Genomic DNA, 25,228 nt, shown 5'->3' on the forward strand with positions numbered 1-25,228 from the left:
TATACTAAAAGTATTGTAAATTTTATGTGTTCGTTCTTTAACAATACTCGTAACAAAATATTGTGGATAGTTGTTTAGGTTCAAAATGTTTCTAACTGTATTAAGTGTTTTCCCTATATTTTGCGTGCGATAACCTTATTGCCCTGTCTACTAAAGCAATGACAGTATTCTTTTTAACGAATTAAAGTGTAGATAGCGGCCTTTTTCGTTTTTTGGGAACCATTCCGTTGTGATGCCATTTCCTTCTCGGCGCAAAATTGTATCGAGAAACTTGATTTCTCCATTCAATTCGTGCTCGATAGTGAACTGTAACCATTGATGAAACCCACTATCGAGCACGAATTGAATGAAGACATTACAAATTACAGGTTTTGTTAATTACAGGGGATTTATTTTAAAGGTTGCAGTTTTCAGTGACACGTAATAGTCAAAAAAATTTTCTGTGTATATATATTTCAGAGATTTCTGAGTTCGAAAATTTAGCCAAGACTTCAAACTTACAGTTTGCAGCTTCCCTTTTTACGCTTCGATCTTACCCCTATAGTTGTTCTAGCTAATTGTCTTCTATGGGTTCCGACGATTAATCATCATACTTAACAGACTTGTTTAGAGCCGTAAACGGTATTGTACTGCTTAGTTATTTTTTCAATACAAATCAGCAAGGTATTAATTGTTCTAGCAAAAAGTAACCGTCATCATCATTATACCCAACACCATATAACGCATTCTTGAGCGCCTTTTCTCAATGGCTTTGGTCATCATTATACTCACCAGCTGTTAACATCGAGGAACATTTCCGTTTACGTAATCGGTAACGTGCACGATTTTCAGTCAACCCGTGTGTAAGTAGAGTGCGATATGATAGATTGTCAGAATGGGGTAATGATTTAGTATGTTTACATGCTTAGTGCGTCGACAAATAAATACCTTTGCATTCCAATGGATGAATCTTCAGAGATCTTATCTGCCTATAGTAGCCCTATCTCTTGAATTATGTAGGTATGTCTACATGTTAAGATAAGCTATATGAGATAATTACTTAATAGGAGTTCAGGACTTGTTTCTTTCTTAAAATACGACAGTTAACATCTTTGACAGTACAAATCATTTTATTCCACAAATACTCGTTCAATGTAATCTATTCGAATTAGGGACTATTACTTATACCTGATATTAAATGGTGATGGTGAAACGCAAAACGATTGTATGGTTATGGTCTTGACTCAATAGTTTTCCTCTTCAATAAATACAATTTTACACAAAGGAAAATCGATAGTTGGACATTTGGTAGTCAATCAACTGGATACATAACTGAACAAATACGACGAAGGCGGACAAACGAAAAAAAAAATATGAAAATTAAACAAAAAATTTCTTACAAGTCCAAACCTAGGATGGAAATGATTAATGATAATCCCCAGTGTGGGATGATCAAGTCTTCAATATGATATTAAAGCCACCAAAATTTTCACATTGCTCGTCGCACTAGCTCCCCTTTCTCCAAACTTGTCCCTTCAGTGGGTCCTTTCGATTGACTTTCTCGATTTGAGTTACAGTTCGGTAATGTATTTAAAATAGACTTACGTCGATATAAGTGAGTAGATCATGCTGTAGAACGAAGTGAAACGAATGATTATTTTAAAAAAACCAGTTGGTATCAAAAGGCGGTTTTGAGTCTTACCCATACAAATAGTAGAAGAACGACAGCAGATAAACGGCCAGTTTGATCCAGCCTTCCCGTTGGCACTTGGCCAGGACATCGGCATTCATGATGCTGGTTGGGTCGTACAGACCTGGTCCGGACATGACCGGGCGATTCTTGTATCTGAGAGGGGTGTTACATACATTGGATGAAATATCGAGTATTTTATCGATCTTTTTTTAATTTTGTAAAATTAAACTAGATTAACCGTATCTTATGTTCTTTGGAAATTTTTGTCAAAAATTAAGCTGACCGGCCCCAATTCTGAGTAGATCTTAATGTTGCGCATTTTCTCATATCGATTTCTGAAGTTGAAGAGAAAAAGTGTCAATTTTACAAACAGAATGTATTCAGAGTACTCGTTCATCAGTTTTGAAATTGAATTTATTGTTAGCCATTTTCAGAAATGCACAGAATCAGGACCAGTTAACTATCAATATCGTACAGCTAGAGACAATTTTACCCTAGTTTTTTCAGGTTAAAAAACTAACATGAAAGGCTTTATAGATTATTCGCTATTAACAATTTCCGACCTGCGAGATCTGTGCAACCGTTTCTAGTCATATTAGTCATATAGTATTTGAGCCAGTGTCTCTAAGATTTTAGTGTCTCATCGCTCAGATTTTGTCTACCACCTCTTATTTAGGTGATATGGCAATTGAACGTTTTGATTCATCAGTTTTCAGCCAAATCAATTATTGATAACTGGTGAACTAACAAATCTACATGCAAAATAAATACTTTGGAAACAACTGATTTTGAACCTATTGTTTATCCTCTATTCATTCAAAGCATCAGATTTTGGATAAACATTCTAGTTCCAGAGATACGACGCATTGGAAATGAATAAATTAAGCAAAATTTTAAAAATTTGAATCGATAACATTACAAACACGGAAAATAATAAAAAGGTAAAATTTACCGAGATAGCAAGGTGAACGCTCGTGGAAGTCAAAAAGGTAACTTCTACCTCTTCGAGGTGAAACTCACCTCTCAGTTAGGTAAAATTTACCTCAATCGAGGTTGGAAAAAAGGTACCGAGGGAAAAACGAAGGAAGGAAAAAAAATAAATTATCCAACCCGTATAAACGGATACGCTGGTCATTTATTTAGTCTCTGTAAATGGACTAGTGGACACTAGTGAAAAGGAGGAGAAGCGGCATCAACAGTGCCAAGAGGGAAGGACAACGAGCCGAAGCCCGGGAGGGCAATGAACAGGGAACCATTGGGAGGTCATCGAGGCAGAAACCAGAGCCTCTGGAAGATCGTCGATGCAGAGCCATATGGAGGCGAGCCGGAGACCGTGGAAGGTTGTCGGACCAGGAGCCAATGGAAGATCATAGAATCGGGAAGCCAGGTAGATGTCGACAAGCCAGGAAACACGGGATGTCGTAGAACAGGTGCCATGGAAGGTCGTTTGGTCGAATCCTTGGAAGGTCGGCCAGTCGAGAGTCAGTGGAATGTCGCCGTGCCATTGGTGAAGCGTCGGGCGAAAATAATAGCCGGAACCAACAAGGTCGTTGAACCGGAGCCCCTGGGAGATCGTCGAACCGGTGCCATGGAAGGTCGCTGGGCTGAGACAACGAAGCACTCGTCGGGCTAGATTCACTGGTAGGTCGCCGTACCGAAAGCCATGCAAGGTTGGCGGGTCGGTATCATGGAACGTCGTCAAGTCAGGAACCAGGTGGTGGTCGTCTAACCAGGAGTCACTGGTAGACTCCCGAGCGAGGTACCACGGAAGGTCTCCGGGAGCAGGCCTCAGGGAAGGCGTCGAGGCGAAGGAGAAAGCTTCGAGCCGCAGCAAGGGAGTCGAGACCAGAAGTCAGATGGAAGGTCGTCGAGCTGCAACAGGGGCGAGAGCGTCGTGTAATGAATACTACGAATGAGGTCTGGTGCGTGCGCTGGAGAGGAGCAGCCAAATCTTTAGAAGGAGCCACCGAAGGCAGTAAGGGGACTGCGAATGTGTTCAGAAGGACTGTTGAGATTTGTCTCATCGTAGCAATCGATGGGACAAATAACAACATACACATAGTTAATAAACAATTAGTAAAGTAACCATGGGGATGGTTTTTGTATGAAGGACAGTTAGGTGAAGTGCAATAAAGTATTCCAAGTTCTACCAGCAAGTAGTACAGATCTCTAGTTTCCACTGCCCAAGTGCTGTACAGCACATAAATGATGGTAAAATTTGTTTAATGTGAATAATTATAAAAAAAAGATTGGCCCAGTGAGCTTCGAAGTGTTTGCTAAATGTGCTAACCAATTCATACGGATTCAGCGGCCATGGTTGCACGGAGGGACACAAATAAAGCAGCGTTGACGACCGAGAGGAAGCAAAAGTGTTTTCATCCGACAAAACGACACATACCAGGAAAAAAAAGGAATTGACCGAGCAGGATCGTCGAAAAGAAGAACTTTATTTCAAACATAGATCCCCAAAACAAAAAAAAAATCTAATTAAAAATCAAATTTAGAATGAATTTGTTCCATTTTTATTATTTGATGATAAGCCAGAACAGCTAGCATTTACCTTTTCAGCCAGTGAATGAGTGACCGGTAGAATGAACCTTTTTGATCAGTGAATCCCAAAAAGGTAAAATTTACCTTTTTGCTAGGTTAATGGAAAAAAGGTAAAATTAACCTCGAAACAAAGAGTGGACAAAAATTACCCCTGCCTCTCGTTAAATTTTACCTTTTTTATTTTCTGTAGACCTTTCTAAAAGTACTTTTGTAAATTTTGTAGTTATTTTTACAGCTGATTCTAGAAATTTTTTGTTGGTATTTTTTAAATCTTTTTCGAACTTTTGCCAAAACATTTAGTTAAAAATCTCGTAAGGTTTTAAGCAATAACTTCAAAGATATATTTTTGTAAATATCGGTTCCTCTACTGATTTGGAGAGTATCAACATTATAGTCACTGAAATATATTGGAAAAACCTATTCATGTGGTAAGAGAAATCTTTTTTTGTTAGTTGCCACTCATTTCCAAAAGTGTTGTCTATAGCCGGACGTTTCAAATTGCATATTAATTTTTGGTGCCGAACATTTTGGAAAACTATTTTCAAATGTAGTGAATTAGGTGCAGCATAGTGTTTGTGATTGATTAGAATTAAAAAATTCGCTAAAATTTGCTTATCTTAAGAAATGAAAGCGATTTTTCAAAAAATTACTTTTTCCCAAAAAAGAAATAAATGTGATTTTTGTTTTTTCCGCATATTTTGTTCGAGATCTCACATTAACACTTAAACATCTCAATCAAAATTCCTTGAAATAATTTCTATTAAACTCTAAGATATTTATTGTCATTACATTACTTAGAAATATCAAAACGTTTCCAAGATATTCGAATTTTACTAGTGTTGTTTTAAAACACTCATTCCGATTCACTTTACATAAAAGCGCTTGATTTTTTTCCTTTCCGTATGTAGAAGGATTATACAAATTTTGCACCTTTTTTGCATATTTTTAATAAAAAACAGTTCCCTCTTGTTACAAATGGAAAAGATCGATTAATCGGAGATCGATCTTCAAGCTCCGATTTTTCAGATGGATCGATCCCAGAACCGTTCATCTGAATCGATCTTGGAGATCGATCTTTTCCCGAAGATCGAACAATCCTACTTCTGCTAATCATTTGAGGATGCTTATAAAGATGAAGAATTAAAAGTTTAAGTTGGAATCATGTTTTATTTTGGAAATTTTCTTCTCTGGACACAGACAACAATATGGTGTCCGAACGTATTCGGTCATAGACAAATCGCTTTTCTTTTTATTTTCCTAATATTTCGTTTGAACTTTTGTTTTGTAATCTAATATCTAAGTCGAAAGAAAACCAACCAACGATGACGTTTATGTGCAATTCACATTTAACAAGCCGAAAAAACTGACCACACAATACAAATTCAAAGTTTAGGCGATCCTTTCCGTTCTACTGAAAAAAAGCTTTCGATGCCTATCATTATTGGTTTATCTTTACAGATTGGATTACCATATCCCAAATACCATATATCTAAAGCTGCTTTTTACTTTTAATGGTGTGAAAACATTTTTAGGATAATGCATTTTTCGAAAAATCAATGTTGTCCAGCCATAGACAAGTTCCCCCTACCTTAGGGTTGCCATCCGTCCCGCTTTTTTGTTGTTTGTTCCGCAGTTCCGCTTTTTCCTCAAAATGTCCCGCTTTTAATTCATGGAATTTTTTTACAAAATTCACTGACTTACACTGGAAAAAATCCAACTTTATCTTCAATTTCAATCCATTTGTTCAACACAAAAAATCATTCGAATACTTCGAATGAAAAAAATTTCAAAATAAGCATCAAATTTTCAAAGTTTACATAAGACAATTATTCAGTATTATGCTTAATAGCCCTAAAGATACAATAAAATACTGATTCAGTTAAGTGTTCTTGGAGCACGTTTAGCCAGTGCAATATTAATAACTTTGGTTTGAACAAAATATTGTTCAAGTTGCTTCAAAATGATTATGGGTCTCAATTTTTCGACAGAAACTTAGTTTAACTGCCTTTTATACACCTTTTTTTCGACTCAGTTTTCCAAAGTGAATGTCAAAGTCAATGATGAAAGTTTTCTTTAGTTTTTTCAAATTTTTAAAACAAATTTGAAATATATTTGCTATTGCACAAAGGTTTTTCATGCTTTCTTAAATCTGCCGTTGATATGTAGGACTTGAAATATTTCTCTCAAATATCGTGTTTATTTTCGAGAACCGTGGAAAATAGACGTGTTTATGGCAAAAAACCGTGTAAATAGAAGTCATGTAAGAAAAACTCAGCAAAACCAATCCGCGTTTGTAAAAAACCTTAGTGTATTTTCTATGAATAACATTGGCTGATGTTATACGTATAAGTTTGGCAATACAATTTAGCTCTTTTAGCTTCTTAAATGTCCCGCTTTTTTGTCGTGAAATGTCCCGCTTTTTTCTAAAAGTATCTGGCAAGCCTACCCTACCTACATCATTGTACCTTTAGTTAAATCATCAGAGATTTTCCAATGTAGGTCGTGGAAATGTCCACAGGACTCGAGAGGGGAAGAAGATAATCCCGTCAAATTGACGGGTTCCCTTAACCTAGTATTAAATGAAAACAGATCACCTCCTGAACAACATTAAAAGAAGAATGTTAATTCATAGCCATGGGAAAGGAAAAATAAAGACAAAAGTTAATGTTGAAAATGTTCCTAAATTTTAAATTGTGTGTAGTATCCAGTATGATTCTAAATTTCGATTAGTTGAAATCATTTTTTTATTTGGATGGATTTTAACTTCAAGAAATCATGAATCTTTGAACCAGTGTTAATTTTCTGATTTCAATTTAAACTCAAAAAATGGGTCAAGGGAAACGGATTGAATTAATAATTTCTGGAAAATTCCCAAATTATCATTCCAACTTACCTCCATATGTGGTAGGCGATCAACGGGATGTTGATGGCCAACGAGAACCATTCTCCGGCAAACAGGAACAAAAGATTAAACAGCAAATGAAGCGCATATTCCGGCAGGACCAACTATCAAAAATTAAGCATACAAAAGAAAACTAATAATACCGCAAAGTTATGGATCTATTTATAGCCTACTTACCGGGTTCAGGGAGTTACACTGGTCTATCGGGTTTTTGTAATCCGTCTTCAGCTCGTCGAAGGCGATCACATGAAAGATTGAGAAAAAGATCAGAAATGCATCGATTATCAGGGCCACTATGTAGCTGAATGCCGAAAAGTTGAAGGACATTTTTGCTGGTGCCTCTGCGGATGAATTCCGGGACCTAATTGATGTTAAAAGACTGATGGTTAGAAACTGTTTGCCAAGTCGAAAAATGTGCAAATACCTTTTGATCTTTGGCTCGTAGTTGAAATATTTGATTAACTTTACGCACAGAAATTAATGCCGCATTGAGTCCGTTCGAGCAAAGAGCAAGCACAAAAACAGCAGCTGCACTTTCATTCCGTTTGACAGCTGTTGTTGCATTTTCTTCGTCCGACATTTGGCATACAGCGACGAGGGAAAGACCGTTCGATAGGACGAGAGCCGAAAACAACTTCCAATAAGATTTGAAATTTTGACATTTTCTTCACTTTTGTTGTGGGTTTCTTTCGTACGGGAAGGAAACCGAGCTAAGAAGCAAACGAAGAAGGGTAACATTTTTTGGATCCCAAAGTCGGTGCGCGAGAAAATCGTGTGGCAATTTTCCGCGGCTTAAAAAACCAGTGAAAAATGGAAAATGGTTGGGACCTAACGGTAGGAAACATTGTCCAAACGTACGGGCTAGTCGAGAAGATTGGAAAATTCGACGGGGAGGTGGACGTTATCCGGAAACTGGAAAGCATTCCCGAGATTAGGTAAGATTTACCGTTTTGTGTGGTTTTCTTTTCTCTTTCGATGAAGGGTCTTTAGAAGGAGCACAGATAATGTTTGGTTCAGACGGATAAGGTATAGAAAATTTCATGTGGTATTATCAAGAATCATTGGGTAGATTGTACAAAAACTATTCAATCCCATTAACAAATACAATATAATTTTTTTGTAAAATTTACAAATAATTACATTAGATTTAAAGTTAGATGAAACAAACCATAATTTTCATATTTTTACATCAGTAAGTCCTGGAAACCCATATTTTATTGTACATTCAAAATTCATTTAATCTTCAGGAAAGTATGTCGAACGTGGTTGAAAAAATTGCCGGCGGTGCGGGACAGCAACGAAGAAAAGTCCCACCTTTACCGGGAGAATGGTAACAAAATATTCCGTACCCGCAAGAGTCCTCACGTGGCCCTGGAGGCATACAGTAAAGCAATATTCGCAGCACCACCCAATACGATAGCGCAGGCACTTGCCCATGCCAACCGGGCTATCGTGCTTATGAGCTTGAAACGGTTTCCAGATGCATTTCAAGATTGTCAGCTGGCACTCGAAGGAGGCTATCCGGTTGAGAACCGGATGCGGGTACTTTTCCGCCAAGCAGAATGTTCGCTACAAATGCGTGACCGAGAACGATTAGAACGAGTGCTGGAAAAGATCGGAAAGCTGGGCGAGGAACAGGAAATGATGAGTTTTGAGCTGGAACGATGTAAGTTATTACATTTTTCTAATGGTTTAGAAATATTAGAAAAACTTTATTTGTAGATCAAAAACTCTTGAAATTGGTCGAAATGATAGCTATCTCAGAAATTCCGGCCGAAGATGGAGATCTATCTTTTCCTGAGTTAAAAGAGTAAGTAATTTGGAACAAAATAGTCAAAAATATTTTAAAATAATGTTTCCATGTTCCCAGGAAATACGAAGAAAGTGTCGGTCGATTCATAGTTACGAAAGACTCAATCCACAAAGGTGCTCCTATAGTACGAGAAGAAGCCGTCTCATTTGTCCCTGTATATGATGCTCGCAACCGATCGGAACTGCCGCCCTTTGACTGTCAACATTGTGGTGAAGTCAATATCATTCCATTTCCGTAAGTTAATAGGAATCTGTGTTCTATAAAATTTGCTAAATTTCAATTCCACCTTATTTAAAGATGCGCGGTATGTGGACGAGCCTGTTACTGTAGCATAACCTGTCGGCTAGAGCACGACGCGATTCACCAGTATGAATGTCCCGGTTACGAAAAACATCTTTGGTACCTGATCGGCATTGCTCATCTTGGTATCAGAAGCTTCTTGGATGGGTGGGAATCTAGTACCAGCGTTTATTTGGATAGTGAAGAAGAATTCACACCAGAGATCATGTTTAAGGCTGTGCGAGACAGAGCAAAAACTGATCACCCCAAGTATCCCTACGGAAAGGTGTTTCGGCTGGTGACAAACTTCGAAAAAATGGATGTCATCGATATGATTCAGTATTCGTTGGTAAGATCTTTAACCTTTTGTGTAGTTGGATACATTAAATTCTTAATTACATCACATTAACATATTTTAGACCGCATACATGCTCTCAATCTACCTGAGCGATTTCACAAAATTCTACAAGGAACTAGGAGATCGCATAAATCTCATGTCTAAGGAAAACTGGTCTCTCTACGTCGGCGCAGTCATCTTTCGGCATATTGGTCAGCTGGTATCGAACGGGCACGCCATCAGTGAGTTGCGGGGTAGTGTAGCATCGGAAAACAATTGTCTGGAAGCGGATAGTTTTAATATTAAGGCCGGATTTCTACATCGGTACTTTGAAAGTGCCCGTGTTTTCACCGGCATTTTCCCGCAGATCAGCATGTTCAATCACAGCTGCGATCCGAACATTCGCAACTGTTTCAGCAAAAAGGCACTCACAGTATACGCCACCGAAGACATTCCAGAGGGGGGAGAAATTTTCAACTGCTACGGTCCCAACTATAAGGTGATGGGAAAGCACGAACGTAGGCCAGCTTTGCAGCAACAGTATTGCTTCGAGTGCAAATGCCTCAAATGTGTGGAAGCTGACGATAGTGGCTATGTAGGATTTTTTTTATTAAAAATTTTCTGAAGGTGAACTAACTGAAATTTATTTATTGTAGGACATTTACGAACAATACAAATGCCCATTCAAGAAATGTGCCAAAACATTTCTGCTTCAGCAAAATGCTGACCCCTTCGAAAAGGATATCAAGTGTCCGATGTGCAAGAGAATAATCGACTGCTCGTGCTTTCAACTTATTGCTGGTGGCATGTCAAGTGATATGGATAGTAAGTTTTTCACGAAATTTCAAAACCAGCCCATAATTAAACTTTTAATTAATCTTTTCTCCAAAAGCATCCTACGAAGACTTTGAAGACGCCATGGACGCCTACAATAAGTGCAAGCTCTTCCTCACGGAGTATCACGAATCGAAGATCACCCTGGCGCACATGATCTTCATTCAGTACTTACCGTTTTCGGGGCTGGACGAACGGTGCCTCAAAACGCTGAAAAAGCTAGCGCAGGAATTCATCGAAATCCGCGAACATCGCTTCGGCATGATGAGCCCGGAGTACGTGGTTGCCTGCTTCTATCTGGTGGATTTGCTGGTGATCGAGTCCAAGTGCGAGGGTGAATTTCAGATCGACGCTGAATCGGTTGCAATCGTGGAAAACTTCAAAAAGGCTGTACAGATATTCGGTACTGGAACCCGAACAACGATACTCAACTATGTCAAGGTTCATTTAGGCTAAGAAAATTGCTTACAGGATATTCCAAGGGTATGTATTGAATTAAGCTCGATAACTGTTCGCGTTAGGTATTTCCTACATATTCGACAATTCTCTACCACCATTACTGGTAATCTGCATTTATAATAATAATTTACTATTAAGTTTTATCGTTTCATAATTACGGTTTCAGCATTTAGTTCAATGATTCAGCAATCAAATCTATTTATTCGTTACCAGTGACGTGCTATCTCTAAACAGAAAAGACAATTTTATGTTGCCACCATGAAATGGTCGCGCAAAGCTAATGTTTAATTTATTTTTTTTTATGAATAGCAATAATTCCTGCTAGTGTATACTGGTGGGGGCAATTAAAACGTCTATTACTAAGCAAATGTTTGGATGTGAAATAAACTTATCGTTCTAGCGAATTGTGTGAATCGTTGAAATAGTTTCAATGTATGCCGAAATCATGGGACAAAAATTCGCAATAATAACAAAATAAAACCTGCTATTTCAAGTACATCGAAAAATAATGTTTTAAAAGCTTCATAGCATTTGTTCAGAAAGCATGACATGGATTAGTAATTTTTTGTTACTACCCAGCAGCATGTAGGAGGTGCATTGTGTTGATTATGGTAAAAGGATTCAAATGCGATGCGAGATAAAAGTTCACGCCGGAACCGAACAAAATCAACGAATGTATTGTTTTATGTAAGTATAAAGTATCCTCAGTTTGATAAAATTTGCAGACCTGTTAATGAAAAACTTCGTTAAAGACTTAAAAAAAATTATAATGATAATTTTCAATAAATAAATTTTGTTACCCATTCACTGGTACGTAATTTAAACATACTAATATGTCCCTTGAGCGATGTTTTTAATTTTTTTTTCTGTTTTCCAGAGCTGGCTCGAACCATTAAATTTGAATGAATTTGTTTAATAAATCTCTGTTATGTGTTAACTATAAGGTGCCATATGAGTTTAATTTCTTCATCGTGTAGTCACGGCTCACATCTCTCTGTGCAGCATTTTTTGACATTTTTGTTGTTTTCAGGATCCCTTTTTATCGGGAAATTCGTCGCGTTTTATCTTTTTCGGTTTAGCAGCAGCTGGCTGGCGATAACCGCGCAGTGCAAATTCTCAAGCTATCTTTTGTTTACTTTTGGAACCTGGGTAAAAACGAGTCGCAGTTTCACTTCAGGACACTTGTGTGGCTTCCGCACTAGCTCGGTTAATCGGAACCACTCAACGTCCTCGGCTCTGCGGCACAGAATAATCCCCACTAATAGCTGCTAAGCGTTTCGGTCAAAGTGGCACTATTTACGTTTATCCATTTTTTCAGCGTCACCTTGCTGCAGCAAGTCTTGCGTCATTGGTCTATATTTGTTGTTGTGTCCATCCATCGGATCGGGATCGAAAGGAAAACTCATCATCTGCGCTGCAAACCGCCCAATATGGGTCGATTTGCCTACTCCAAATAAGGATCTGCTCCGTTTCGGTTACGAGGAATGAACACCAGCATCCGCACCTACGACGACGAACCGGAGTACGTTGATCGATTTAGGAACCTTGGTCCGTCGCACCAGCACCGGAAGTTGCAGAAAATAATGGCTTTGAATGGATTTTTCGAGTTTTTCCAACGTGAGAAGGTAATTTGCGTTGTCATATTGAGGACGAATTTATCTATATTACCAAATTTTCAGTGTTCAAAATCATGTTTGTAAATCTTGCAATTCATTGATTTCAAAACATTGTTCAACTTCGAATTGATGTACAATAGCAACATCCAAAATTTTACGTCCACTTTATCTTTCAGACGTTTCGCCCGAAGAAACGGTTCACGCAAGGAACGATTCGATACTCGTTACACAAACAGGCGCACGCCAGTCTACAGTCCGGTATCAATCTGAGGGATGTAGTCAGACTACCAGCCGGCGAAAGCATGAACGATTGGTTGGCGGTACATGTGGTAGACTTTTTCAACCGAATTAATCTGATTTATGGGATCGTTTCCGAGTACTGTAATGAAACGACCTGTCCGACAATGAGCGGCGGTTCCAAGTACGAGTATCTGTGGGCGGATGGAGAAGTTTTCAAGAAACCTACCCAATTGCCGGCACCCCGATACATCTCGTTGCTAATGGATTGGATCGAGAATCAAATTAACAACGAATCGCTGTTCCCGGTCTCGTCGGACGTTCCCTTTCCACGATCTTTCCCCACACTGTGCAAAAAAATATTGGCCCGATTGTTCAGGGTATTCGTGCATGTGTATATCCATCACTTCGATCGGATCGTCAGTATTGGGGCGGTGAGTTTTGGTGACCATTTGTATCAAATCCAATTTTTCGAAATTATTTTAATAATCAACAGGAAGCGCATGTCAACACGTGCTATAAGCATTTCTACTACTTCATACAAGAGTTCGATTTGATGCAGGCCAAGGAGCTCGAACCGCTGGCTGTGATGAGTGCTCAAATGTGCAAAGACTAGGAGCAAGGATTACAGAAGCAATTGTGCATGCCGAGTGGCCTGGTATTTTGAGTTAAGAGGCATTTTTCCCTACTAATATTGATAGGTTTGCTGATTTTAACATTCAATTATTGTGTAGATTTTAATATTCCGAATGGACGACAATGAAGTTGTTTAATTAGAAGTAAACAATAAACCTCATGAATAAATCATAGTTTTCGTTTGCTCATAGATTTATTGTGCGGAGCTTGGAGATGCTGTTTTTCAGGCAGAAACGTGCAAAAACTGCCATGTTTTCAAAAGAAAGGGTTTTCTAATTGAGGCGCTTGGGATCAGAGGGGTGCAAGTGCCTAAATGATAGTTTCGAAAAAATGCGCTTCAAAGTTGTGTAGGTGCTCGTTTGTCATATATTTTTCGAATTCGGGCAGTTTTAGTCCCATTAAAAAAAGTGTTCAAAAATTATAAAAAAAATTGAGATTTGCACCAGATGAACATTGAATCATAAAGAATCGTTAGGTATATTAACTCAAAATTGATTAATTTGGCACTTGCACCCCTCTGATCCTGGAGGGCCTGAATTAAACTCCCATGATGACATCGATAATTTTCTATTTTTAAAATCCTTTAAGAATAAAAATGACCATAGGTTATCAAAAACAGATGTCTCGCTCATATTGCACTAAAGTTTCACGAAATTTCATTTCTTCGTCCCGACTCCAGAAATTGCTTCAGGAAAGAATTCTGAGTATTGATAAGCTCCGAAGACTAATAACAGCTCATCTGAATGAAAATTTCTGAGCTAGAGAGGCTATTTAAGCCAGCAAAATTATATGAAATTTCCTAAGTCATGTCATTCGAGTCGCAGAGTACCTAAGCCCCTATATAAAAAAAATCTCGAAATAGCAAAATACGGTTTAAAGCTTTCAGCGCTGTTTCAATACCCTTTAAAATTTCCTATATTTCTTATAAAACCACCTTAAATTCAAAATATCACCCTTATTCTTGTTTACGGCGTATCTTTCGTTCGTTCGAACGGATACTTTCGATCGAATTCGAAAATGGTATTCTTGTTTTCGTTCGAACGCCATACGTACGAAATTGGTGTTACCAGATGAATTTCGAAATTTCTAAGCAGCCCTGCTGTATCAAAATGACATTTCTCGTCTGCCACCAATCAAATGTAAATCTTTGCGATTTTGTGAAATTTGGCGAATGGACCGGAGAGTACGGTAAGCAACCAAGCAAACGGCCCACGGAAAAGGACAAAAAGTAAATTTTTCTACGAACGGATCTGGCTGGTCAACAAAATCATCAAAAGTAGCTGCCAAAACAGTTGATATGGAAGCGTTTTTGGGTGATTGCAAGAAGATCAATAAGTCGGAGCCGATATCAGTCGGTGGAGGTGGTGCTATCGCTGTTGCTGCTAGAAAGTTGCCCCACCGTAGGAGATTGAAAATCGATGTTGAATTGCGATATTAGAAATAAAAAGTGATTTTTTTAGTCTAGAAAATTTTGTCATTTTTGAATCAAAGATACAATTTTGTAACATAGATCCCGAAAAATAAATCAAATTTTAAACTCTACAATCGGCGTTATACATTGGTAAAGGTTTCCAGATTTGTTGGCTCAATTCGGTAGGGATCGAATTTATTTATGGTTAGTTCAAGTACCCTCTAATTCTTCATTTCTGCTCAAATTTGCCGAAAATACATAGGTAATTTTGAACCACTTTTGTATTTTATAATTGGTGCTAAATTTCACTAATTGCTTTAAACGATAATCATTCGCAGCATCAGACTCGCGTTTGTCAGTCCATACAAAAAATACGTTCGTTCGAAAACGAGAATACAATGTTTTGTTCGTACGAACGATGTTCGAAAGATCGAACGGTTCTCATTCGTTCGAACGAAAACAAGAATGCGAAATTGCTAAACTTTCGAACGAATGTCATTCGATCGAAAACAAGAATAAGGGTGATGACATTGGATAGAGGGTCCACGTGACTTCGTCATTTTTCAGGATACCAAATTTCAAGAGTTGTTCAAGGATCTAATGCGAACTAAAGCTTTACCTTCAACAAAACGCCTAATTTATTCCAGATTGATTTATAAAGAAATTTTCATTGTAAATTTGATCATTATTATTATTAATCACCCTTATTCTCGTTTACGACGTATCTGTCGTTCGTTCGAACGGATACTTTCGATCGAATTCGAAAAAGCTATTCTAGTTTTCGTTCGAATGCGATACGTTCGATGTTGGTGTTACCAGATCGAATTAGAAATTTCGAAGTCAAGACATGTGTCAAAATCACAATTCTCACCATGACAACTTGAGGTAAACAACTGTTTATTTTTGTAAATTTGTGAAATTTTGACTAGTCGTGACGGTGCATCATCATAACTGGACCAGATCGAATTGAAAATTCTTGGGTAAGTCGAAGTACCAATCCGGTCGGGTCGGTCCCCGCATTCCGGTCAGGCGAATTAATCGCCTCCAGTGAAATCGCAGCTATGCTGAAGAATCGGAGCTAGTGTCCCGGTATACCTTTACAAGAAAGTTTTTTAACAAACGGATTTGAACCGGCAAAAAATTCTTCAACAGCAGCAGCCGCAACCAATCGATTTTTGGAATGTTTCAAATTTCAATTTTTAAACGAGCCGAAGCGGGTACCAGTCGGTTGTGAGAGTGCAGTCGCTGCTGCTTTTAAAAATCTGCCCCGTCAAAGGATAAAAATCATAACTGAACTCTGCAGGTCCGATATGAAAAGGAAAAAATGAAATAAAACTGATTTATTTGAGTTTAGAAAAAATGTTGTTTTCAATGTTGTTTTTTTTTAATTGTTCATGAGAAATTTTACAAATTTTTTTCACCTTTTGAATCCACAGCCAATCTCAAAAATGTTTTCCATTTTTTATCGTTAGGGCTTGTGATATAGCTCAGTTGGCAAGTCTGTTGTCTCCTGAGCCGATGTCCGCGAGTTCGAGCCCAAGAGTAAAACATCGAACACAGTTGTACCGGATAAGTTTTTCAATAACGATCCGCCAACTGTAACGTTGATAAAGTCGCGAATGCCATAAAGATGGTAAAACGACTATAATCGAAACAAAAAAAAAAAAAAAAAAAAAATTATCGTTGGTAGAAATAAGATCGGTCGAATGAATTTCATTCATTTTTTTAGTTTCATTTCCTCTCAATTTTTTGATTGCCTCTAAATTTCGTACATTTTTGCATTAAACGCCAGCCGTTCGCAGCACAAGACTTGCGTTTGTTTGGCAGTATGAAAAATACGTTCGATCGAAAACGGGAATGCTACATTTTGTTCGTTCGAACTATGTTCGAAAAATCGAACTGTTCGCGTTCGTTCGAACGAAAACAAGAATACGAAATAGCAAAACTTTCGAACGAATGTCATTCGATCGAAAACGAGAATAAGGGTGAATATTTATTAAAAATCCTTTAAGAATTGTCATTCGGATCAGCTAATTGTAAATTTAATGTTATTGAGATTTTTTTTTCGTTAAGTATTTCTTAGTTTGAAACGGCTAATATTTTGAGGTTTTCAAGAGCCAAATTCGCTTTCGTTTTTTTTAATTAATTTTAATAGGAATTCATTCATTTATATAATTTTTTCTCGCATTTTTTTTAACTTGTAGCTTAGTCCTATTTTTTTATGAAAAAACGAGAGTCATAAAGAAAAAATTAAAATAAAAGGAATCCAAGATCGATATAGCAAGAGAAAAAGGCAAATTTAGAGAAATCTTGTGAAGACATTGCTATCCCAAATATTGTGTGCGTTATTTTGATTTTTTCTTTAATGGCCTTTTGAAGAGAATATTAAATATTGACAATTTTGACAATTTGAAATTTATTTATATATATATATAACTTAGAGCAAGTTCACTGGTTGAGATGGAGATGGAAATTTTGATGGTTGACATCACATCACAACACTTTTGCCGTACACCGGTGTTGGGAAAATCTGATATTCTAACAGTTTCGCGCTGCAAAATTTGTATCGTATAACACTTTTTGGCTGAGGGTGATAGAAAAACACGATATTTTGCAACACCGAACCGAGTGATAGAGTCGGCGTTGCAATACAGTATTCGTGCATGAAACGCTTAGGTGCTGCCATCTATCTTATGCTCAAAACCTCAGTTGAGGGGAAAATAAAGGAAATTGAGCAATTTCAGGATTTAAACATAAAGTGATATTTTCTTTTTTTTAATCTTTTATCACTTAAATTGATACGAATTGCAATGAAGTTAATCAACTCTTTAAAACTTACAGCCTATTTTTTTTCATGCCCTTGCCAATCGAATACATTTTGAGGCGCAGAGATGCCAGATAGCTGGGTGAATAAATAAATACTGTTTGCATGTTTTGTTTGAGCGATTTTCGGGAGTAGGAAATTGTTTCGCTTTTTTATTTGAAAAAGATATTCCGTCGGAATGTCCGGTAACAAGTTCGGAACGCCGTCTTTAATGGATCCATCATCTTTAGAAAACGGAACCCTCGCTGTTGATTCGACAAGTGTCAATCATATCAAACGTAAGGCGTCGTATCGGGAGTAAAATTCAGCTTGTGTCTGAAATATCTATACTTTTTATTTGTCACTTACTTAATTATCACTTTGAAAATGAAAGTTTTAGAAAGAGTTCAAATTTTATCAACTTGTGTAATCAAATGCCCTCCAATACAAAACTCCTAATTCTGCAGAATACAGTTTAATATTGGGATGCATTATAACTTAAACAATACTTATTCATTCATCTAAATTATAAAATTTTCATATTGGCACTACTATTTCAAGTTAATGATCAAGTAAAATGAATTTGATTTCAAATTTCAAACGGTGATTTCAAAATACAAAAAGTCAGTAAAATTACTGAAAAGCAAATTGTCTTGCATGGCATTACTGCCCGGATCGAAAAATCGGCCCAAAATCGGTAGGATTTCGAACCGTTCAACCCGTGAATCGGTTAGAATTCTGACGAGAAATCCAACCGATTTCCGACGAATTCAGTGCCCTGGTGAAACAACTTTCCTGACGACGATAAGTTTTTGCGAGTGAGCTGTCAAAACAATCAGTTCGTTTTCGGATTTCATCCCGACCGATTCCGGACGGAAATGAGTTCGATTTCGAACCAAATTGGTCCGATTTCGGACCGAGTCGGTTCGATTTTGAACAAAAATCGGTTCGGTTTCGGTCAAAAACCAGATGAAAATTAGTACGATTTCGAACGAATTGCCGTCATGTAGAAATTTGTTTTTATTTACTATTTGCATCATTGTCATCATGAAATTTTAATTCATTAAGCTTTCACTTTGTATCTTTATTTGAAAACAATAATTATGTCCATGAATTGCGGGATATGAGCGTCCTGATGTGGTGCCAGTGGGTGATGTTGGATTGCATCATTCTTGCTAGTTTGTTTAGCGTATCGACGAGGTTCGTTCCTTCGAAGACGTTGGCGCTGATGATCCCGAGGTCGGATTCCTGTAGCGAAAGGATCTTCACGAACGAGCTCACTTTCAAGAGATCCATGAATGAGAGCTTGAGGTCGATGGGCTTTCAATTTTATACACCGAAAAAATTTTTCACATGAACGCTACGTGAAAATGTACATAGATTTTTGCCACCATGAAAATCACGTGGAACCTATGTGAATTTCAGGTAGCAAATAGTTTAGTTTAGTTTAGTTTCTTTATTCAGTTTTATATACAAACATTTACATTTTTTAATTTATACTCCACTGGTTACACCGTTTTAGGAGTATATCCTATGCTAGCTAAACCCTAAAAAATCTATCTTCAACTAAAATGTTTTTATTAATGGTTTCAGAATTTAATAATTATAAAGTAAAATATTTACACAAACAAAACAAAACAAAATTTAAAATAACATTTAACAAACATTCTTCTTGATAATTGAATTTCAGAGTAAGCAAAATTATAAGGTCAAAATATCATAAGATTTAAGTAGTGTTGATACTAAATGAGTTTGTAATAAGAATATCTTTAATTGCTTTTTTAACTGAACATTATTATTGAAAGGTCCACATCTTTCCTCAAAATAATTGAAAAACTTAACACCACGAAATGAGAGAGAGCGTTCACCAATTGTTGATACGATAGTAGGCCGATCGATTAAGTTTCTATTGCGTGTGAGGTATTGATGGTTGGTGCGATTGAAAGTTATATTGCAGTGAGTACTTTGAGTAAGACTTTGAAAAATGAAGCTACAAATTTGAATTAAGTATAAACCTCTAACTGGAATTATATTATTGTTACTATTGTAAAGATCAGCAGTGTGACTGCGGGCAGGAAGATTGTATATAAGGCGTAGGATTCTGTTCTGTGTGATTTGGACTTTGTTGATCTGACTATTGCAAGCATTGCCCCAGGTTGACACCAAGTATGTCAGTAACGAATGAAAAAGTGAATGATAAATTGCTATTAATACATCAGTTGGTACTCTTCTTCTAATTTTACATACAATGCCCGTTACTCTATTTAATTTTGATAATAAGTGACTAATATGTTGGTTCCAACTTAAATGTTCATCGAGAATAATACCAAGGTATTTACATTCTTTGACAACTTTAACACTTGGAAATGTAGATTTGGTAATAAGTAAGGAATTCGACAAAGAACGAAAACTAGATTTGAAACTTAATATGTTGGATTTGTCAAGATTAAGTGTCAGTTTATTAATACGGAAGTAATCACTTAGCAGAGTCAGGTCGCTGCATACATTTAAATCGTTAGTAGTATGACTATCACTATGGTAAAAAGTCGATGAGTCATCAGCAAAGAGTCTTAATTCCCCTTTTAAAGGTAAAAGAGCCATATCGTTGAGGTAGATAATAAAAAATAGTGGTCCTAAAACAGATCCTTGTGGAACACCAATATTAATAGATAGTGTTGAGCTACGGTGGGTATTCAAGCTGACGTATTGCGATCGGTTTGTCAAATAACTTTTAAATAAATCTAAGGCTGTACCGCGAACTCCAGCAGAGAAAAGTTTTTCCAAAAGAATATCTCGGTTCACAGTATCAAACGCTTTGGATAAGTCTAGGAATAACCCAAGAACATTTTCTTTTTTGTCGAGGCTTAATTGAATGCTGTTAGTGAGTTCAATCACAGCGTTGGTTGTAGAAGATTTCTCTCTGAAACCGTATTGCATTGAATAAAAGAAAGAATTGTTATTTAAAAAAGAAATCAATCGTTTAGAAAGTATTTTTTCAAAAACTTTGTTGATCGTAGGGAGAACTGAGATTGGTCTATAATTATTGCACAGTGATGGATTGCCTGATTTGTAAACTGGGGTTACTTTAGCTATTTTTAAATTAGTGGGGTATATTCCATTTTGTATACAAAGGTTAAAAATATTACTTAAAACTGGACTGATAACATCAACTATGGCTTTTAGCAGATAAACACTTATATTATCATGTCCAGCGCTCGTATTATTTGAAAATGATTTGATCAAACTAGTTATTTCCATCTCATCTGTAGGTTCCAAAAATATTGTACTGCTATTAAAATTTAAAGTATTGTATTTATTTATTGAGTCTGTGCTGTTTGATGTATGTTTAGAAGCCATAATGTGCCCAATCGATGAAAAATATTTATTGAATTCATTGGAAATCAACTGCTTATTTGTAATTATAGTGTTAGAATCTAAATCATGAATTTCATTCACTAATGATGATTTTGCAACACGACCCAGCACTTCATTTATGTTTTTCCATGTTTCTTTTGAATTTTTGGAATTTGCAAATTTGTTTGTGTAATAGTTCTGTTTCAAAGTTTGCGAATAAATTTTAATCCTGTTGTCTAAGTCATGTATCTTCACATTTAGATGATCAACTGACTTCCCTTTTTTTAAACACTTCCTTCTCTTATCCCTCACGTTTTTGTTCCAATTTATAAGTTTCAGTAGTTGATCCGACATCCATGGAGTGAGTTTTTCTGAGGAAGATTTTATTTTAAATTTTTTGGTACACTGCCCCTACTCGCATAACAGTCCCATATGAATTTTCGTCATTTTTCATCTAACATGACTTTTTGTCATTTTGGACATAGGGCTACAATATAAAACAATAAAAAAAGAGATTTTGTTCTAGAAATTTTGAAAAAAATATCAACTTGTGATTGTCCCATATGAAATATACCCGCATAACAGTCCCATATGTGAAATATCACGGATTTGATTACTGTTCAATGCTTCTTTCGGCGAAATAGTCTTTGATTTATTGCTTCGAATCACTTAATAAAAATTTGAACTCACTTGATGTCGCATTATGCACACTAGTTCTCGAAGGCAGGTCAGTAAGAAGGAAGAAATGTCTTCCAGAGCAAAAAATGCACTCAAAATCGTAAAAAGAGGCAACTTACAATGTAGAATTCACGATATTTTTCCAAAAGTGTGTTTCTTTTTCTGATAACTGCATTTAGAAGTTCAAAAACGATCAAATTTAAGTTTTAGAAAGTAGCTTGGTTAGCAAAACATATTCTGTATGGGACTGTTATGCGAGTAGATTTGAAAAAGGTCTCAGATATGCTCGCATAACAGTCCCATAACGAATAAAATGGTGCTCCCGACGTTACCGATGGCCCAATTTCTAAAATTTCAGGTCTTACGATATATTATGACAACCTAGAACACATTCCATCAAACGATTTTCGTTTATGCTGAAAGAAATGGTGATAATTAAAAAATATATTCCAAAACAGAAAAAGCTGATTTTCTCGCTTGCTTGTTTTTGCATATGGGACTGTTATGAAAGTAGGGGCAGTACATTCGTGTAAAGTTTTCAAGACTGTTGTGGAAAAGTAATCATAGAATTGGTTCGGCTCCTCAAAATGACTCATATAAGCAGGTGAAAAACGCATTGTAAGAAGTTGATTCATTCTTTGAAAATCGGTTTTATATTTAAACTTTTCTTTGTGTTGTCTGTCTAGCGTTAAAGGAAAGTGAGTGTAAATAAAATTATGGTCACTTTCGGAATTAAATATGGTGTCGTTAAAGATAGGTAATTTATCAAGAAGGTTATAACAAACATGATCAAGAAGTGTCTTGCTTGAAGGGCGAGTTATGAAAATATTAGACACAACAAAACCATAGCACATTAATGTATTGCAATAATCATTCAGTTTATCAGACGAATGGAGAGTGTCAATATTTATGTCACCCAGAACAAGATGTGGATAGTTGTTTGCGGAATTTAAATTGTTTTCTAAATGTTGCAAAAATCTATTGAAGGTATAATCGTTAGGTGGTCTGTAGTAGCAAGATACTAATAATGGTTGAAATTTATTTAAACTGATTTTAATCTGAATGAAATGAAAACTTGAAATGTCGCAAATACACTCATCAGACTCAATAACTTCAAAGTTGATATTTTTAGAAACATAGATCGCTAAACCTTCACCAACACCTCTACTTCTACACGAAAAAATACTATTATAGCCATCGATTTGGTAAAGCTGTGTGAGGGTATTTTTTATCCATGTTTCACCTATAATAATAATGTCAGGTTTATTAGTGGTATGAATAAGGTTTAGCAATTGCTTCGGTAGCTTTTACTTAGCTCGAAATCAATCAAAGCAAAAGTCCAAAGCATTTGCTTAGTTTGGTATGAATAAACATTTGCTTAGCGGATGTGTACTAAAGTCTTAGAACATAGCTTTTGCTTCGAAAAATAGAGCTATCCAACCAGCAGAATCTGAAGTTTTCTACAGTAAAATGAAAGAAGACGATCAGAAAATTGAAAAGTACGGCTAAAGTAGCCTTGAAGTCGACGAAGCGGGTGGTGCGTGTAAGAACGGCCGGATTTTTTTGTTAATGCGTGCTCGTATGTTGATGTTTAAAGAAAAATGAATACATATTCGAATATTGTCAAACAAAAAATGGCCTAGCTCTAATATTTATCATAAGCTCTCCCACATGTATTCGGATCGGGATAATCCGATGTATAAAAAAAATATGCAATAGGCGCGCATTTGAATTTAGATTTTTTTTAATCTTAGGATTATAAAAAATTATATAAAAATGAGAGATCTGTATAATGTTTTAAATTATTACAATTTATTTCTTACTTTGAGTCAATTGGGACTTCTTCCACTATAGCCGGATTTTTTTTAATTTGAAATATTTACTAATTGATTTGTTTATTGTCATCTTACACGAATGATTTTATACAACGACATGAATATGAAAAAAGTTGGGTTATCACTTCGACTTTTCTTTATCCATGTTGAAAATACCTTTTTGAATTGTTTTGAAGTGAAATATTGCTAATTTGATAAGTTCATGACGTTATTAAAGAATTTTTTATAGGAAAAGTCTGCTACCGAGCATGCTTAGAAAATAAAGCAATTGCTATGAGATTTGTCGAGCAATTGCTTCAGATTTGAGCTTTATTCATACCAAACTAGCTTGTTCTAAAAGTAAAAGCTCCTGACCGAGAAAACAGCTGTCAAAAAAAACTTTATTCATAACAACCGAAGCAATTGCTTTAAGCGACTGCTCGACTGCTCGATTCAGTTTAGCAAAAGCAATTACTAAGTTTTTTTCATACCACCCTATGTCCTAATTTATCAATAGATAATTTAAAATTGTCGAAACGATCAATATTGCATATGCTTCGAGCATTGATTTGAATGATTGATAGAAGATTTGAATTAAAAGATTTGAATAGAGCTCGCGCAGCAAGCAGAATTCACGTAATTTTCATATGAGTTGTATGTGAGATCAACGTAGATCGAATGTGGTTATGAATTCGTTTAACGTAGGGAGGTTTTTCGGATGTTTTAAATGAAAATGTTTTGATTTCAAAAGTAAACTTTTTATTCGACAAAATAATGTAACACTTGCACTCGCATAACATATGCATTTTTAATTTCCACTGTCGAGCTGGAGCTCAACACGTGTGTTTGAATACCAACCTTAGTTTCAAACCAAATTCGTAAGTGGACTAACATCCATAAGATGTCGCTACCGGTACACCTATTTTTATTTTCATTTTTTCGACACGCTTAGAAATTAATACTCATAGCTTATCTCAAATGAGGCCAGTGCAATGTATGACACTAACACAAATTTTGGTGTAATAAATTTTAAAACATCATAATTTAAGAAAAAAAATGCAAATCATATTTCAATCACACTTGAACGCTGTCATATGCACCAATCAAACAATTTTGGCGCTGAATTGAAAGTTGAATTCTAAGTGTTAAAGTATGTGTTGGGATTTTACTATCAGTTAACAGTTTTCTAGAACAGAAAATGTGAACATAAATGTTATAATTGTAAATTATGGCTCGATATTATGGTTGATGTTACCTGAGAACGATACATGAGGACTTGTAACTCAGGGTTAGTAATCAGCACAAATGAAAAATTAATAACTGAGTTACACATGAGTTACAAGATAACATCAACCGAATTCCGACCCATAATTAACAATTATAGCATTAATGTTCACATTCTCTGTTCCAGAAAACTATTTACTGACAGACATACTTTAAAACTTGGAATTCAACTTTCAATTCAGCGTCAATATTGATTGAACAATATGGGGCATATGCTGGGACATATGACAGCGATTAAATATGATTAAAATATGATTTGCATTTTTTTAAAATCAAGTTGTTCTTAAAATTTATGTTGTAAAAAGTTGTGTTACTCTCATATATTGCAATGACCTCATTTGAGATAAGCTATGAGTATTAATTTCTAAGCGTGTCGAAAAATGGAAAAATATGTGTACTGGTAGCGACATCTTATGTATGTTAGTCCACTTACGAATATGGTTTGAAACTTAGGTTGGTATTCTCACACACGTTTTCAACTCATTTTTGTTCGGGGCTCGATGTCTGTTCTCTGTGTAGATAGCAACCAAACAAAAAAATTCCAATTAC

General features: G+C 36.1%; 3 protein-coding genes and 1 long non-coding RNA gene across 4 annotated transcripts; 2 read left to right on the plus strand and 2 right to left on the minus strand.

Moving 5' to 3' along the window:
* Positions 1–1,090: 1,090 nt before the first annotated feature.
* LOC129745049 (protein cornichon) lies at positions 1,091–7,682 on the minus strand. Its single transcript, XM_055737872.1, has 5 exons — positions 7,549–7,682; positions 7,302–7,485; positions 7,116–7,228; positions 1,682–1,825; positions 1,091–1,608 (listed from the first exon to the last, which is right to left on the minus strand). The coding sequence occupies exons 2-5, from the start codon at positions 7,449–7,451 to the stop codon at positions 1,581–1,583; spliced, it is 435 nt and encodes a 144-aa protein (XP_055593847.1). The 5' UTR covers positions 7,452–7,485; positions 7,549–7,682; the 3' UTR covers positions 1,091–1,580.
* Positions 7,683–7,834: 152 nt separating this feature from the next.
* LOC129745046 (SET and MYND domain-containing protein 4) lies at positions 7,835–11,320 on the plus strand. Its single transcript, XM_055737870.1, has 8 exons — positions 7,835–8,059; positions 8,372–8,790; positions 8,847–8,934; positions 8,995–9,171; positions 9,235–9,565; positions 9,636–10,148; positions 10,210–10,378; positions 10,446–11,320. Exons 1-8 carry the CDS (start codon positions 7,935–7,937, stop codon positions 10,841–10,843), a joined length of 2,220 nt encoding a protein of 739 aa, XP_055593845.1. The 5' UTR covers positions 7,835–7,934; the 3' UTR covers positions 10,844–11,320.
* LOC129745050 (uncharacterized) lies at positions 9,585–12,841 on the minus strand. Its single transcript, XR_008737066.1, has 3 exons — positions 11,647–12,841; positions 10,563–11,573; positions 9,585–9,833 (listed from the first exon to the last, which is right to left on the minus strand). It is a non-coding gene; the product is annotated as an uncharacterized LOC129745050 (long non-coding RNA).
* Positions 11,844–13,508, plus strand: LOC129745048 (MOB kinase activator-like 3). The gene is made up of 4 exons (XM_055737871.1): positions 11,844–11,995; positions 12,165–12,471; positions 12,639–13,133; positions 13,196–13,508. The coding sequence occupies exons 2-4, from the start codon at positions 12,331–12,333 to the stop codon at positions 13,313–13,315; spliced, it is 756 nt and encodes a 251-aa protein (XP_055593846.1). The 5' UTR covers positions 11,844–11,995; positions 12,165–12,330; the 3' UTR covers positions 13,316–13,508.
* The last annotated feature ends 11,720 nt before the right edge of the window (positions 13,509–25,228 follow it).

The sequence above is a fragment of the Uranotaenia lowii genome, chromosome 2 (assembly GCF_029784155.1).
Source record: "Uranotaenia lowii strain MFRU-FL chromosome 2, ASM2978415v1, whole genome shotgun sequence".
NCBI lineage: Eukaryota > Metazoa > Arthropoda > Insecta > Diptera > Culicidae > Uranotaenia > Uranotaenia lowii.

Excerpts from the sequence above, each read along its gene's own strand:
- LOC129745049 (XM_055737872.1), bottom strand. The coding sequence starts at position 7,451 with ATGTCCTTCAACTTTTCGGCATTCAGCTACATAGTGGCCCTGATAATC. Across the intron at positions 7,229-7,301 it reads AGTGTAACTCCCTGAACCCG|TTGGTCCTGCCGGAATATGC; the intron begins GTAAGTAGGCTA and ends AATTTTTGATAG. Across the intron at positions 1,609-1,681 it reads TTCTTCTACTATTTGTATGG|CATGATCTACTCACTTATAT; the intron begins GTAAGACTCAAA and ends TTCGTTCTACAG.
- LOC129745046 (XM_055737870.1), top strand. The coding sequence starts at position 7,935 with ATGGAAAATGGTTGGGACCTAACGGTAGGAAACATTGTCCAAACGTAC. Across the intron at positions 8,791-8,846 it reads GAGTTTTGAGCTGGAACGAT|ATCAAAAACTCTTGAAATTG; the intron begins GTAAGTTATTAC and ends CTTTATTTGTAG. Across the intron at positions 8,935-8,994 it reads TCTTTTCCTGAGTTAAAAGA|GAAATACGAAGAAAGTGTCG; the intron begins GTAAGTAATTTG and ends CCATGTTCCCAG.
- LOC129745048 (XM_055737871.1), top strand. The coding sequence starts at position 12,331 with ATGAACACCAGCATCCGCACCTACGACGACGAACCGGAGTACGTTGAT. Across the intron at positions 12,472-12,638 it reads AGTTTTTCCAACGTGAGAAG|ACGTTTCGCCCGAAGAAACG; the intron begins GTAATTTGCGTT and ends TTTATCTTTCAG. Across the intron at positions 13,134-13,195 it reads GGATCGTCAGTATTGGGGCG|GAAGCGCATGTCAACACGTG; the intron begins GTGAGTTTTGGT and ends AATAATCAACAG.